The sequence below is a fragment of the Leucoraja erinacea genome, chromosome 24 (genome assembly GCF_028641065.1).
Source record: "Leucoraja erinacea ecotype New England chromosome 24, Leri_hhj_1, whole genome shotgun sequence".
Taxonomy (NCBI): domain Eukaryota; kingdom Metazoa; phylum Chordata; class Chondrichthyes; order Rajiformes; family Rajidae; genus Leucoraja; species Leucoraja erinaceus.
In genome coordinates, this window is record NC_073400.1 from 18,052,435 (window position 1) to 18,070,189 (window position 17,755).

Below are 17,755 nucleotides of genomic sequence, written 5' to 3' on the forward strand. Positions count from 1 at the left end.
CTATTTGATCTTTTGTTTGTGCACGTCGGGTTGGTTGCATTAGTTGAAACAGGGTGGACCACGTGAAGGTTGCAATCTCCCACCCTATTAGACTCTGTGAATTGCCCCTAATGTGTAGGGAGTGGATAGGAAAGTGGGATAACGTAGAACTTGTGTGAACGGGAGATCAATGGTCAGTGTGGACTCGGTGGGCCGCAGGACCTGTTTCCAAGTGAGTCAAGGATCAAAAGTCAAGTGTTTATTTATCACTTGTACCATAAACGGATCAATGCTACTCTTAATTGCAGCAGCATAAGAGGTCTGTAAACACAGTGTCCATAATCCAATATACAAGAAATGTGTGTGTCAAATCTTGTATACTGCTTCAGTATGATCGACTGTTCTTACACTCTTATACTTGAGTAGGAATGTGCCTATGTATCGATGATTGTGCCTGAATTATATATTTATGCCCTGATATAGATATATATAAATATATATAGAGAGCGAGTTCTGTAGATATATAGATATAACCGTACATATATAGATAGATATAAATATAGATATAGAGATAGATATCGTACAGCACAGAAACAGGCCCTTTGACCGAAATTCTCCATGCCGACTAAGGTGCCCCATCTACACTAGTTTCACCCCTTATTCTGCTTAAATGTCCTGGAACAGAAACATGAATTATATCTCCTGCCACTGTTGCTGTTTGACATCTGGGAGTTTTTACGTTTCTGCAATATTCTGTGTTTTTGTTGCAAGTAATAATTTCATTTTCGGGTCATTGTAGTCATTGCAACACACAACAGGATGGTGGAGAAATCATGAGTATAAGGAAGTGAGAGCGTTTGGCCAGTTGCGTAGCTTTACAAAACAGAAACAGGTGCAGAAAGTGATTGAAAATAATCTGAGCCTAAAACTACATGCTTCACTGAGAGGCAATTGGCCTGATACAGATGAATTAACAGCCTATTTTTTATTTATGAACTTCATCACTTCAGTTTAGTTTAGTTTATTATTATCACGTCTACCAATGTACAGTGAAAAGCTTTTGTTTGCGTGCTATTCAGTCAGCGAACAGATTGCCATTGCAAACATTTAAAGCTCTTTGGAACTCAATGGGTCAGGCAGCATCTGTTGAGGGAATGGATAGACACATTTCAGGTCGGGACCCTTCTTGGGGTCTGAAGAAGGATCTGATACATCGCCTGTCCATTCCCTCCATAGATTATATTGCTGCCTGACTCACTGAGTTCCTCCAGCACTTTGTTTTTCGCTCAAGATTTCAGCATCCCCAGTTTCTTGTATTTAGTTTAGTTTATAGATACAGCATGGACACAGGCCCATCTACCCATCGAGTATTCACTGACCATTGATCACCCGATCACATTAGTTCTATGTTATCCCACTTACACATCCACTCCTTACACACCAGGGGTAATTTACAGAGGGCCAATTAACTTAGCAACCCACATGACTTTGGGATGTTGGAGAAAACTGGAGCACCCGGGAAGAAATCCACGGGGTCACAGGGAGAAGGTACACACTCCACACAGACTGCACCCGAGGTCAGGATTGAACCTGGGTCTCTGGTTCTGCGACACAATGGCTCTACCAGTTGTACCACTGTGCTACCTCTATTGTGGTTCCACTTAAAGCTCGATGTTGGGTTGAGCTGGTGATGCAGCCACACACTTAATTCGCGAGGAAACAAACCTTTAGGTTTAACTCTTTAAAACCAATCACAAAGTTAATAACCTCACAATCAGAAGTTGTCAATCTCTAAACACAATTATTTATAATTGATACGGAGTGCTGTCAGAAGAAATCAGGTCAGCATTCCAATGAATTATTTTTGAGGGGAAATGGTGAGCATTTTAGCTGTTTTTGGCAACCTTTCAGAGTGAAACCTGCAGTTTTCTGAGAAAATACTAATGTAAAGTTGCATAAAGCCTACAAACAAATCCTATTTCATACTTACAATTGAGCAGTTTACTAAAGCTTATAAAGATTAGCATATATTTGTAAGTAAATTGTGGTGATTTACTTTGCTAAGTAAATTCCAGTGATTTAATGAACAATGAACAGATTATCTTTGGCAATAATTATAATGGAAGAAGCAATAAATTTAACTGATGGAAAACCTCATCTCAATACTCTCAGCAATGAATTAAAATAAATAGTTATGTAAAATGTAGTCATTGGAGATTTAATAATATTAATATTGAATGGCATGAATAGGGTAGGCTAATAGAACCTTATTTTACCAAGATGTTAATGTCAAAGTCGAGCGGGCATAGCTTTAAGATGAGAGGGGCAAAGTTTGAAGGAGATGTGCGGGTCAAAATTTTTATTTACACAGAGGGAGGGTGCCTGGAACGGCTTGCCAGGGTTGTTGGTGGAGGCAATACGCTAGGGGCATTTAGGAGGCTTTTAGATAGGGACACGGATATGCAAGGAATGGTATATGGATCACGTGCAGGCAGATGCGATTAGATTATTTTGGCATCATGTTCAGCACGGACACTGTGGAATGAAAGGCCTCTTCCTTTGCTGTACTTGTCCATGTTCTATGCTCTTTGTTCTATGTTGAATGTCATTTAAATACAGCCTGCAAATAAAAGACATTGTTTCACAATTGAAGTTTCTTGCATGGAACCAGCTGCTGTCAAACTCAGCTAATAAACAATGAATAACATGCAAAGGTATGTTTGAGGACAAATTGCTAATGTTGAGAGGAATTCAACTCTGGGAGGTCTATGGATATTGTAAGTTATCTTTGCATAAACTGTTAAAGCACAGAACAAAAAATGTCATTCCACGTACAAAAGGGAGGAACTAGTATTCTGAGAAAAGTGATTTCCAGTCTGAAAAAGATAAAGAAAATTGACTGAAATATTTTGATGTGATTTAGATAAAGCAAACTCTGATTATGCAATAACCCATAGTGCAGAAATGTAAATAAAAATAAATCTTATAACACATGACAAAGGTGTTTCTCTTCTCCATCTTTTGTCTCCTGATGTTCTGCCAATAAATACGTAGACAGCACTTTACATTGCGATGGCCCATTAAATATCCATGCAATGCACTGTTATCTTCTTTTAGTTTAGTTTAGAGATACAGCGTGGAAACAGGCCCTTCGGCTCTGAGTCCGCACCAACCAACAATCACACCGTACACTAGTTCGATCCTACACACGAGGAACAATTTACAGAAGCCAATTAACCGACAAATCCACATGTCTTTGGAATGTGGGAGGAAACCGGAGCACCCAGAGAAAACTCATGGGAGAACATACAAACTCTGTACAGACAGTATCAGGAGCGAACCTGGGTCTCTGGTGCAGTGAGGCGGCGGCTCAACCGCCACTGTGCCACTGTGACGCCCCAAAACTGCCAACATAGAACTGGCTTCTCTGAGCATTTGGCGTCAACAGTAAGTATAGTTTTATTGGATATAGAAAATGATGAATGATGGTACAGAGTACAGAGGAGATTTACTAGAATGTTGCCTAGGTTTCAACAACTAATTTACAGAGAAAGGTTGAATAAGTTAGGTCTTTATTCTCTGGAGCGCAGAAGGTTAAGGGGGGACTTGATAGAGGTCTTTAAAATGATGAGAGGGATAGACAGAGTTGATGTGGATCAGCTTTTCCCTTTGAGAATAGGGAAGATTCAAACAAGAGGACATGACTTCAGAATTAAGGGACAGAAGTTTAGGGGTAGCATGAGGGGGAACTTCTTTACTCAGAGAGTGGTAACGGTGTGGAATGAGCTTACAGTGGAAGTGGTGGAGGCAGGTTCGTTGGTATAATTTAAAAATAAATTGGATAAGCATATGGATGAGAAGGGAATGGAGGGTTATGGTATGAGTGCAGGCAGGTGGGACTAAGGGAAAAAAGTTGTTTGGCACGGACTTGTAGGGCCGAGATGGCCTGTTTCCGTGCTGTAATTGTTATATGGTTATGGTACCTCATTTCACCTTTAAGAAAGATTGAAACCGAGATGAGAAGAACTTTTTTCACACAGAGAGTGGTGAATCTCTGGAACTCTCTGCCGCAGAGGGTAGTCGAGGCCAGTTCATTGGCTATATTTAAGAGGGAGTTAGATGTGGCCCTTGTGGCTAAGGGGATCAGAGGGTATGGAGAGAAGGCAGGTACGGGATACTGAGTTGGATGATCAGCCATGATCATATTGAATGGCGGTGCAGGCTCGAAGGGCCGAATGGCCTACTCCTGCACCTAATTTCTATGTTTCTAAATCAGTGATGTCCCTATTTGATGTAAGGTGCATTTTGTAACGGGAGTGTACATATTTTGGGTAAAATCCATGGTTGAATAAATCAAAATGTCTGTGTTCTTTCAAGACATTCCTAATCCTCTGCCCACAAAACAATGAATGAGCTGTTCTTGGCACTGGTTGCTTGCATTATCAGCCTGCTACTACAATACCCATCGATTGGTGAAATCACTCTTTTACAAAACATTGTTTGCATCAATGCAATACATGCATTTGTTAAGAAATTCTAACGTAGAAATAGTATGCATGTCTCATGAAACAGTTTTTTTTAATCAGCGTAGAGGAATTAAGAACCAGAAAACATGGGTTTAAGATGAGCAGGGCAAGATTTAATTGGGACTTTTTCACACAGAGGGTGGGGGGTATGTGGAATGAGCTGCCAGAGGAGGTAGCTGATACAGGTACTATAATAACATTTAAAACATCACATGGATAGGAAAGGTTTAGAGAGATATGAGTCAAATGGGACTAGCTTTGATGGGGCATCTTGGTTGACACGGTGGACCAAAGGGTCTGGTTCCCTGCTGTATATGACATAGATTTAAGGTGATATGGGCAAGATTTAATAGGAACATGAAGGTGGTGGATGTATGGAACACGCTGCCAGAACAACATTTCAATGGCACTTGGACAGGTACATGGATAGGAAAGGTTTAGAGGGATATGTGCCAAATGTAGGCAGGTCGGACTACTGCAGATCTGGAATGTAGAAACAAGGAACTGCAGATAAGCACAAAAGTGCTGGAGTAACTCAGCGGGCCAGGCAATACCACTGGAGAAAATGGATAGGTGCCGTTTTAGGTCGTAACCCTTCTCCAATTTTCAATTCAGTTATTACAAGAAACTGCAGATGTTTGGTTTAGTTTAGTTTATCGTCACGTGAACCGACGTACAGTGAAAAGCTTTTTGTTCTTTTATGGATAAGGTATCTTGGTCGGAAGTGGTGAGTCAGGCTGAAGGGCCTGTTTCAGTGATGTATGATTATGATCATAACTGAGTAGAACTTCTGATGAAAGTTATTTTTTCATTTGCTTTTTTCCATAAAGTTTTTTTGCCATGAAATGAAATTTTTAAATGAAATTATATTTTCATAGAATGAAGTTTCATAAAATGTCATGATATTTCATAAAATGAAAATGTTCAGAATGTTTTATAAATGACCATTTTATGAAATGATGTTTCATATATGGGTCATACAATTTTACGAAATGAAGTTTCATGAAATGACAATTGCATGAAATGAAATGTTACCATAAAATTATTATTTTTTTGCCATAAAAAGAAAATTAATTATTTTTCTTTGCTTTTTTATGGACATAAAATGCAACTTCTGCCCTGGTGTTGTCACCTGCTCCGCTGCTATCGGGCAGTGCAGCGTGAGAGCCCGCCCACCCGGTGGGTATGCGGGCCTGCGGTTGGGTGGCGCGACAGTCAGTCAGTGGCGGGGGCCCCGCCCGGGCAGCGGCTCGGTTGCCTGGTAACGGGCGCCGGGGGCCGCGCTGGATGTTGCATTGCGGAGTGGCAGCGGATACAATGTAACACAGGATGTAGCAAACGCAACGCTGTCCCGCTGCAACATGACACGGCCCAAACACCGTGGAGAATGCACCTTCATTTGAACCCTCAAATCACCTCAGCGAGCAACCTGGCGCACTCACCCACTGCATGCAGCTTGCCCAGCGCCCGCTGCCCTCCATAATGGCGACTCATCAGGACGGCTGCAGTGTCAAAGTCGCTTTAAGGTAAATCCTCATCTATTATTGGGTCGAGTCAATGCCAAATTGTACCCATTCTAGGAGCCGGGACGCCATTGTGCAACCGTGCAAGCCGAGGAGGAGGTGACAGGGCTTCTTAATTGGGTTGCATCTTTGCACAATATTCTGCGTGCATTGTGTCATTTGTCATTGGCACTTCGAAGAACGGTCGCATATGGACTGATTCTCTGCCTTGACATTGACTGTTTCTCGATTGTGCGTTTAATGTCCCAACGGCAATGGGTTTCCATCAAAGCACTGAATATGAATCAAATTACTGCGTTGTGAAAATTCGCCGAATTACTGCATTGTGAGAACGAACCAAGTTTCTGGATTGTGTAAATGAAAATATTGCATTTGTGTAAATAAACCAAAATTGTGGACCTGAAATTTAATCAAATTTCTGCATTGTATAAATGAACCAAATTTCTGGATTTCGAAGATGAGTCAAATTTCTGGATTGAGAAAATGAATCAAATTTCTGCATCGAGTAAATGAACCAAATTTCTGGATTGAGAATATGAAACAAATTTCTCGATTGTGAAACTGAATCAAATTGTTCCTTTGTGAATATGAACCAAAATACTGGATTGCGTAAATTAACCCTATTTCTGCATGGTAAAAATGAAGCAAATTTCTGGATTGTGAAAATGGACCCAATTTCAGGATTTGTTAAACTGAACCAAAGTGCCCTTTTAAACCCAGGGGAACTGTAATAAATGCTGTCGTGGTAGGTTTAATGTCGTTTTCTTTTAAATGCAGTTCTGTGCAAACCGTTATACCTCTGTGCAAACGCGTGGTCTTTGTTCATCAAAGTGACGAAGCGGTTAAAATAGGGAGGGAACAGAATTATTTCCAGGGTTAGGGAAAGGATACCTCCCGGGTGTGATTGGGGGGAGATAATGCTTTGGATCAGATATAGTTAAGGGTGAGTTGTGAAGAGGTTCGGCAGTGTGCGATGTCGGTCTTTTTGTTACACTTGTCAATAGGTTTCCGCCACCAACCATCCCATCCCCATAAAAGGTTGTCAATGGTATTTTCACGTTTACTAATGAACGATCGTTCGGAAGTGGATGTACTGTGAAATGTGAAATATATGGTGGGGATTTTGCAGTGAATAGCATGCAGTCGCATTTAACAACAGTGACCATCTTTAAGTAGCAACACACGCCTCTATCAGACTGCTTTAAAAACGAGAACAAAGAGTGTATGTATGGGCTGGAACGTTTTGCCCAGAAAAAAATATCAAGAGGAATAAACAAACTACTGTTAATTTACTCTTGAGGCTATAATTGACGGAAAGATGGGAGGAAGAAATGAAGCTGTAAAGTCAGAGAGTAGAGGGCAGAATATTTAATTAGCCCTATGGTTGCTAGTTTTAACCCCCCCCCACACACACCCTCCTGATTATGGCTAATTTAGAGGTATTTCAGCAAATAATTATGATTTATTAACATCACTGGTGACTACTTTTTTATTCTGGTATGTGTATCATTCGGAGACAATGGGCTTCCGTCAAAATACTGGATAATTGGATCATACTCAAGTTATTTCAAAACACAGGCACACACTCACTCTTTGGCAGCTACCTTTGTGTGTCTATCCTTGGACACGCCACAGCCTGCCTCATCAAACACTTCATTCACGCTGTTTGACCTTGGACCCAAAAATAAACTAAGTGCAGAGAATAATTAAAGCTGGATTTTAATACTATAATTTAGACTCTTTAACAGCATGACATTTTGGGTTAAAACATCTACTCAATTGTGCTGCATCCAGGTAAATAATTGATTCAGCGATGCTTTATTGTCACATGTACCTAGGTACATTCCTTGTTTTCGCATACAATCTAGTAAAATCATACTATAGAATGGCACCAATATGTGGCAGTGCCTGCATGTGTAAATATGCAAAAGAATTTCACTGTGTATATGTGACATATAAAGAATCATTGAACCATTAGACAAACTAATTTTCTGATATATTTAATTATTTTGAAATGAATTGGATGTGAAATTTTGAATTCAATCGATGACAGCATTATGCAATACAATGACAAAGCTTATTGTGGTTTTAGTTTCTTGGAGAAACAAACCTTCTTAATGCTGAATTAACATTAGGATTTAATCTACCAGCAGCTTAATTGCCTTATGTTCAACTTAATTAGCGAATGAATTCCTCTTATTGAGTAAATTCCTGATCTACAAAACCTAATTAAAAACAACTTTTTGGGTGGAGACAAATGCTTCTCAGACTCATACAACCCATACAATTTATCTTCATAAGAGGGGTCTGTAAAACAAAGTCATGATTTTAATATCATGCCTCTTACGCCATGGGTCGTCTCTGCTTTAAAAATCTGGGATTAAATTTAACTCTGCATTGTCTTCTGAGGAAATCCCATGAGACTGAAGATGACTCATTTTGTTCCCCCCCCCCCCCCCCCCCTGCTCCCTTCCATCTATATCTTTCCTCTGGTTTCATAATTTGTACATCTTGTATCCTTACCTCACACTTTATGACTTTTTATCTCTAACCTTTGTCCAACCATCTGCCAATCAACCCCCCCCCCCCCCCCCCCCTCAGTTGAACCCTCTATCCACCCATCACTTGCCAGGCTTTGTCCTGACCCCCACCTCTCTTCCAGCTTTCTGCCCTCTCCATGCCATCAACACAATCAATCTGAAGAAGAGTCATGACCCGAAACATCACCTGTCCATGTCCTCCAGAGATGCTGCTGACACGCTGAATTACTCCAGCACCATGTGTCTTTCTTTATAAATCAGCATCTCTGGCTCCATTTGTTTCTTTATTACTTCCATTCCAGTTCGGCAGAGGCGGCTGATATGGGACTCTCTCGCAGATGGTGCATGGGATGTTGAACGGGATTGGAGGTTAGGGGGAATTGTAAAGCAGTGCATTTCTTTGGCGTTCACTCTGGTCTACATTGTACTTCTAATGCAGGGACTTGAAGCTCTCGATACCATTCTGCTCAACTTGGATCAGTTGTGGGGGATTCTAAGAGTTGATGGGATGCTTTCAAGGTGGTTTTTACAACGTCCTTGAGTCTTTTGTTTATTTTTTATGCCTACCATTGAAGATCTTGGAATAGAGTGTTTGGGAAGGCATGTGAACAAGTGCTGGAGAAACAGTACAAAGTGAAGGTTATTTCTTTAGTCAGAGGGTGGTGAATCTGTGGAATTCCTTGCCACAGACGGTGGAGGAGGCCAAGTCAATGGATATGGCCTCTGGTCCTAGTCTCTCCCACTAGTGGAAACATGCTCTCCATGTTCGGAGAGAATCCTTGGCCTGGAAAAAGATGCTGACATTGATTTATTTGTCTTACCGGTGTCATTGGGGGATTTTGCTGAGGCAACGTTGGCTACAGGTTGTAACTGACTCATAAAATATTCAGTTCTGCAAATATTGCCAGTAACAGCAGACTATATGTCAAAGAAATTGTTAAATTATGTATTAAAAAAAAACTTTCATTAATTATTTGCAGTAGACTTTAGACTTTTGAGATACAGTGTGGAAACAGGCCCATCGGCCCACTGTGTCCGTGCTAACCAGCGATCACTAGCACTATCCCACACACTAGCGACAATTTGCAATCTTTACTGAAGCCATTTAACGTACAAACCTGTACGTCTTTGGAGTGTGGGAGGAAACTGGAGCACCCGGAGAAAGCCCACGCGGTCACAGGGAAAATGTACAAACTCTGTACAGCCAGCACCCGTGGTCAGGATCGAACCCTGGTCTCAGGTGCTGTAAGGCAGCAACTGTGCCTAATAGATTGTGCAAATTAAAGATATTGACAGAAAGTGCTACTTTAAATAAACAGACCTAAAATTATGATTAGCAGCTGGAAGTAAATGTAAAAGTTCTCTGATGCGATCTGACAAGCATATTGTCACTCTTGCAAATATTTGTTTGTTAGTAACAGAAATCGAATAGCATTGAAATGTGGTTTAGATTGATGAGGTCCAGGGACGTTTGTGAACCAAAAAAAGACGTAGAAAGTTCATCAGCCTTATAGTATACATTGTTCTTATTTTAGTTAAAATGAAACCCAGTTCCTGTTAGCAGCTTCGGTCAAGAGAATTACCTGTCAGTAATTCATTTTGACTGGAGCAGCTACTAATAAGTTCCATGTGCAAACATGGACTTCCGATCGTCATTTTCAGAGCTGCTCGGTAAAGAATCAGGAAGTGTCAGTGACATGTGGTTTCAGTAAGGATGTACGCCCACTGTTGACTTTGAACCTAATTTTGAGCTCCCATTGTGTGTGTGTATCCAACTAATTGGCAGAAAAAAAGATTGTTGAAGATCTTCATTGTTCAATGTAGCGCAATTGGCTTGCAAAGGAACATTTTGTTGTTTAGTGTGTTTGAATTGAACATGAATTGAACTAATTATAGAAAACCTAATTGTCATTTTCAGTGGTTACATATTTTAAGATCAAGTTAAAGGAACCAATGGTTGTTCTGGGATGTGGTACAGGCAGTGCAGATTTCTATGCTTTCGGTAATTTATGTTCAGGTCCAAAACTGATTTTCCAGCACCCTTAGTTCCAGACCCTTTCTGGATTATCCATTTTACTGGACCAACAGAGGTCATGATCTTGGGGGTGTGGGGGGTGGGGGGGGGGTGGCAGAGATACCAGCCTGTGAAGTCGGCCTCGGAAGTCGACTATGAGAACGGATCTGTCAGCTCCCGCCTGGCCGGAGTTCCAAAGCCTCAGCCGCAGGGGGCAAATTTGACCCGCCGATTGGCCGCGGAAGTCGAGAACGGCCACCTCACGCGGCCGAGGCGCCACATTTCCAAGGGTACTTCCTGACGAGATTTCAAGTGCACTCTTGTAATTTTGTCTGGATTAAAGGACGTGCCGGACCAGCAGTTGCCGGAAAATTGGTTGAGGATGTATTCATTTCAGCCTTTTTCTCCTGTAAAAATATCCTTTCATAAAAATTCTCAAGTGCCAACCCCTGTCACAACAATAGATTTTAATCTTGATTGTGAGACTGTGAACGATTAATTTTGGTTTATTATTGCCACAAGCACCAAGCTACAGTGAAAAGCTTTGTTTAACATGCTACCCAATCAGATCCGATAATACTATACATACAGTAAATATAATCAACCTAAGTTTGTTCATTGGGTAGAGCAAAGGGAAAGATACAGAGCGCAGAATATAGTTCTCAGCATTGGAGCGTATCCATTCCAGAGACAAAGTCCAGTGTGTCCGCAATGGGGGTAGAGGTGAATTGAACAGTAGCATAGCTTATGGAAGGACCGTTCAGAAGCCTGAGAACAGAGGGGAAGATGCTGTTCCTGAGTCTTGTGGTGAGGGCTTTCAAACATCTGTATCTTCTGCCCAACGGAAGCTGCGAATGACCGGGGTGGCACAAGTCCCGGTTATGTTATGTTTTGATTATGTTGGCTGCTATTCCAAGGCAACGTGAAGTGTAGATGGAGTTGGTGGTGGGGAGTCTGGTCGGCGTGATGGACTTTGCTACATCTGTTAGTCCAGGAGAACAGGCGAGATTTGAAGCATGTCATCACATTTCAAATGGACAGACGCCAGTCACTTTAGCCTTCTTCAGTTTGTTATGCGTTAAACAAGGACTCAGATTATAATTTTTTTCACATGTGAGATACGTTATCTGGTTTAGTAATGGTGGTCATGAAACTGTTATGTTAAAACATTCTGGTTAATGTGTCTGTCAGGAAGGATGATTGGCTATATTTTCCTGATGTGACCCGTGTAATTTCATAACCTCAGTGGTTGCATTTTAACTTCAACTTTTGAAATAATTTAGCAAGGTACAGAGTTCGGGGACAATTAGGGATGTGCAATGAGTGCCAGCCTCACAGCGCCAGAGACTCGGTTCAACCCTGACTACAGGTGGTGACTGTACGTAGTCTGTACGTTCTGCCTGTGACTACATGGGTTTTCTCTGGGTGCTCCGATTTCCTCCCACATTCCAAAGACGTACAGATTTGTAGGCAAATTATTTTCTGTAAATTGTTCCTAGTGTGTAGTATAGAATTGGTATACAGGTGATTGTTGGTCGGCGCGGACTCGATGAGCCAAAGGGCTTGTTTCCACGCTGTATCTCTAAACTAAACTGAACTTAGAAAATAACTAAAACATTCCAAATATATAAAAGTATTGACATTGGTTTATAATTGTCGTGTGTACCGAGATTCAGTGAAAAACCTTTGCTTCTCCATTTACATCAGATCGTATTTTACGTTAGGACAATTATTGTACTAATGAGAATTATACCAGCCGGCAGAATATGGTTTACAGCATAATACTGTTACAGTTACTGGGGAAAAGGCCAATATCAGCAATGAAGGAGTTTGCAAAATGAAAACTACATCCTAGCTTATGGGAGGACCCGTCTGATAATAGAAGTCAATCAGTTTTAGAAACAAAGAACTGGAGATGCCGGATTACAAAAAAGGACAAATTGCTGGAGTAACTCAGTAGGACTGACAGCAACTCTGGAGAACATGGAAACCGTTTCGGATCGGGACCCATCTCTGGAGAACATGGATGCCATTTCGTGTTGGAACCCTTCTTCACACATGAGTATTTCCCTTCTTCAGACATGAGTATTTCCTCATTCCATCAAAAAATATGGAATTGGTTCATTAGTTTCCTCACATGCTAGTTCAAAATCCCAAATTCCCTTTTGAAAACATAAAAAAACATAAACATCTTATGCAGTGGCAACATCTACATTCTGTTGGTTAATATATTCTCAACATTTATTATTAACTTGGCCACATGTAATTTCTCTCTGACTGTCCATTGATTTTATAAATCTGTGTCAAGACACTTGCATTATCTTAAATTAAGGAAAAGGACTAAGAGAAAGAGATTACTTTACTGAGTGTTTTGATAGGTGTTGAAATAATAAGAGCGTGAAAAATTATACCATCTTTTGCATGCATATAAATTCTGTCCTTGAAATTTTCTTTGTCTTCCTGTCTCACTTGATTCAGTAACTCTTTCATTGGAGATCAGAACTGGTGTGACCTGACCAGGCTCCCGTGTAAGTTAATTATTTTTAAGGTGCAGAAATATAAATTAATACCTTTGTGTTTCATTAACATTTTAAATTGCTTTGCTGACATGCTATTTTTAATAATGAGCTCATCTGTATTCTGAAACGTTTCCGATGTCCTGTTCTCCACCTTTTTTTAATTCACTATATACTTGCTGACCATTGATAACCTGTTCACTCTGGTTCTGTTATCCCACTTTCACACCCACTCCCTACACACTAGGGGCAATTTGCAGCGGCTAATTAATTTACAAACCCATATGTCTTTGGGATGTGGAAGGAAATCGGAGCACCAGGAGGAAACCCACACGGTCACAGGGAGAACGTGCAAACTGCACACAGACAACACAGGATGGAACCCAGGTCCCTGGCGCAGTGAGGCAGCAGCTCTACCAGCTGCACCACTGGTGTTTATGATATTTCATTTTTCCTAAGTGTCAGCACACATCATAGCGTGATATTATCTTTTCTGGTTTATTTGGTTTATTAAAATATTTTTCTTACCATTCTGTGTAAATAATGCAGTTCTTTAAGCTCAGAAATAAAATTTGAATGTATTCAGGAAAACAACTTGCAGGTACGACCATGTTATTTAGTACTATTTGAATTTGTTGATAAAACTCTCTAAAAATAAAAACTGAATGTCTGACCTACTAGCTGTGCCTAGTGTTACTTTTTATTTGTACATCAAATAATTCAGAGAGAGCGACATGGGAGAGAGGGGGAGACAGAGGAGTGGGGGTGAGGGAGAGTGATGGACAGGAAGAGGGAGAGAGACAGAGAGGGAGAGAGAGAGACAACGAGGGAGAGAGTGAGAGAGACAGACAGACAGTGAGTTATGGTTCAGTGATGCATGTAAACATGGGGAACAATAGTCCCTGTACAAAAAGTGCACTGTAGGTATTGCACTGGGTAACTGTTTCTAGAAGGTGAATTGAGTCACGGGCTTCAACAATAATTATTTGGCGTGCGTGTGATTCTCTAATTCTCCAACAGAGCACCATTTGGTTTCATTCCTATTACTATACACAATGCCAGATGGTGCTTGATTGCAGTCATGTTGAGCTGATGTGGATTACAGAATTTTAAATCACCGGTGTGCAATTAATAAATTAAATTGCATGTCTCATTGTGCTTATGTAGAACACAAAATACTGGAGTAACTCAGCGGGTCAGACAGCATCACCGGAGGATATGGATAGGTCACGTTTCGGTTTGGGACCCTTCTTCTGATTGTAGTGGGGGAGAAAAACTGGAATAGTTCTCTTTTTGTTTCCTTTTAATTTCTAGCCTTTGTCCACCCATTTGGCAATCAACATCCCCCTCACCTATACCAACCTATCACTTATCAAGCTTTGTCCTGCTACCACTTTTTACCCAACGTTCTGTGTGTTGAAGTTTACTGATTTGGAGAACATCTGACCAGTATGAAGAAGGGTCCCGACCTGTAACGTCACTTATCCATGTTCTCCAGAGATGCTGCCCGACCCACTGAGTTACTCCAGCACTTAGTGTTCTACGTAAGATTCCAGCATCTGCATTTCCTTGTGTCTACAATCTGTTGTATTTATGCATTATCATCACATAAAATCTTTAATTAAAATAATTTTTAAACTGGAATTTAAATTTGCAATTCTCTCCAACACCACCATTTAAACTTTCGAACCAGCTTACAGAGATTTGGAATCCACTTTTCACCAACTGAGATTAATCCAAGTCTGCCTTCGAAACTAGCGAAACACAGCATAATTTTATATCGTCTTGGGTTTATCTATAACATTTACTTTGTCTTTATATTCAGCAAGCTCTTGATCTTTGCTTCACCTGTAATCACTTCTTATAGTGTGAGGTGTTGCATTTTGGGATGTCTAACAAGGGCAAGACCTATACAGTAAATGGTCGGCCTCTGGGTAGTGTTGTAGAGCAGAGGGATCTAGGAATACAAATGCATGGCTCCTTGAAGGTCGAGTCGCAGGTAGATAAGGTGGGAGGTCATGTTGCAGTTGTTTAAGACGTTGGTGAGACCGCATTTAGAATATTGTGTTCAGTTCTGGGCACCATGTTACAGGAAAGATATTTCAAACTTGAAAGGGTTCAGAAAAGATTTACGAGGATATTGCTAGCACTAGAGGGTGTGAGCTGTAGGGAGAGGTTGAGTAGACTGGGTCTCTATTCCTTGGAGTGCAAGAGGATGAGGGGGATCATCCTGTCAAATCATCCTATCATTCCATACACCCACCAAAGGATGATGGGTGTATGGAACAAGCTGCCAGAAGAGGTAGTTGAGGCCGAGACTATCCCATCGTTTAAGAAACAGTTAGACAGGAACCTGGATAGGACAGGTTTGGAGGGATATGGACCAAGCGCAGGCAAGTGGGACCAGTGTAGCTGGGACATTGCTGGCTGGTGTGGACGAGTTGGGCCGAAGGGCCTGTTCCCACACTGTATCACTCTATGACTGTGCTTATGATGGTGGGGGTGGTTAAATGGCAAGTTCACTATTCTGGAACAATTATGGGGCTGATTCATTATAGATACAGCGTGGAAACAGGACCTTCGGCCCACCGAGACCACGCCAATCAGAGATCACCCTCTATCCTAACACTATCCTACATACTAGGGACAGAAACCAATTAACCTACAAACCTGTACGTCTTTGGAGTGTGGGAGGAAACTGGAGCACCCAGAGAAAACCCACAGGGTCACAGGATGAATGTACACGCTCAACAGCACCCATAGTCAAGATTAAATCTAGGTCTCTGGTGCTGTATCTCTAACTTCTAAAGTGTAAAGTGTATAAAGCACTAACATTACATGTATGATCCCAAGCACGGGTCTGATGTGCAGAATGATACATTTGCATTTGGTAGATATTGTTTTGTTCTTTCATGTAATTATTTGAAAATGTATCCTTTTGCCAGCAACACATTTTGAAATTCTTTACTGTACTGTTAAATAACTCCATTTGTTTCCGACAGAGCCATTTACAAGCAGAACTAAAACATTATGATGTCCAAATAAAATTTAATTTCTGGTAACTGACTGCCGATGAAAGGCAAAACGGAACTTGTTTCCATGTCAACCCATGTTCAGAAAATCTGCTTATGGGCTAACATCAGATTAAGTTTCTTGTTGCTAGATTGCTCAAAGTAAGGAAGATTGTAATTCAATATATATTGATGCTAATTTAAGCAAACACTTAGTGCAACATTTGCAGCACAGTAACAGAATACAGAGCACTAGAACAGGCCCTTTGGCCCACAATGTCTGTGTTGAATGTCTGTGTTGAATGTCTGTGATGCCAAGTAAATCTTTGCCTGCATGTGATCCATTCCCTATCTACAAGGTTTTTACACACCACTATCATATCTGCCTCCACCACCACTCCTGGCAATGTGCTCCAGGCATTCACCACCATCTCTGTTTAAAAAAAGTCCTGCTCTGCACATCTCCTGTAAACTTTACCCCCTTCCCCCCCACCTTAAAGTTACGTCTGCTAGTGTTTGAAAATAATTTATTAATCACGAAAATACCAATCTCCACATTAATAAAACCCAATGACTTAGCCTCCACTGCCGTCTGTGACAATTAATTCCACAGATTCACCACCCTCTGGCTGAAGAAATTCCTCCTCTTCTCCATTTCTAAATTCCTCCGTTCACAGCCACTCTACTAGGTCTTTCACTATTTGGTCTTCCCTCAGCCTCTAACGTTCTAGATAAAAAAAATCCATGTTTGTCTGCAAATGAATTGGGAGAAAAGCTAAATAATTATTTTGGATTAGTCTTCATGGTAGAAGACTATTAAATTCATAGTAAAAGACATTAACATTGAAGTAAAAAAAACAAACAAAAATCAAATTAGATTTGCTTTACTTGCCAATGCAGAGATTAAAACGAAGCTGATTAAATCCCAGCTGGAAGGATCAGATGAAGATAAAGGTGCTTTCCAATGATGCCCTTATTTTTGTACTACTTATTCACCCTTGGTCCCAGAGCTTTTCTGGATTATCCGTTTTGCCAGACCAACAGAGGTCACGGCCTCCGAGAGGAGTTCAACGTATCCTAGACAGTCGAGGAGCTGAGATAACGACCCACAAAGTCGGCCTCGGCAGTCGGCTATGGGAGCGGATCTGCCGGCTCCGGCCGGGCCGGAGTTCCAGAGTCCTGGCCACAGGGGGAAAATTCACCCGCCGATTGGCGCAAAAGTCCTGATGAGGTCGAGATCAGCTGCCTAACCCTGCCCAGGCGCCACATTTTCTGGAGACTTCCGGGGGGGGGAATAATTCAACTGCACCCTCGTAATTTTTGCCCAGATTAAAGGAGGTGCTGGACCACCAGTTGCAGGAAATCCAGTGGGGGGGGCCTGTACATTGGACAAGTGGTTTGGGTCGAGGAAACTTGAATCCAATGCATTTCGTCATGTACGGATGGCACAAAATCAATCTAAATGTGAATTGGCAAATTTGCTGACGTTACAAAAGTAGAGAAGATAATGTGTGTGGAGGAGGGAGCTGAGATATTAAAGAACATTTTATACATTATGGATGTCCATCCGTAGCAGATTAAGTAATGTTAAAGAGGCAAATGGGTACATTTGCAGGCACGGATTTTGAAATATCGAAGGTTTAATA

General features: G+C 41.1%; 1 protein-coding gene across 1 annotated transcript in view; it reads left to right on the forward strand.

Moving 5' to 3' along the window:
* The first annotated feature begins 5,767 nt into the window (after positions 1–5,767).
* kif21b (kinesin family member 21B) overlaps positions 5,768–17,755 on the forward strand; it is a 113,633-nt gene continuing 101,645 nt past the window's right edge. The window contains exon 1 of the mRNA XM_055654621.1: positions 5,768–6,031. Coding sequence (XP_055510596.1) covers positions 5,955–6,031 — 77 coding nt within the window. The 5' untranslated portion in view covers positions 5,768–5,954. The remainder of the gene's footprint in view (positions 6,032–17,755) is intronic.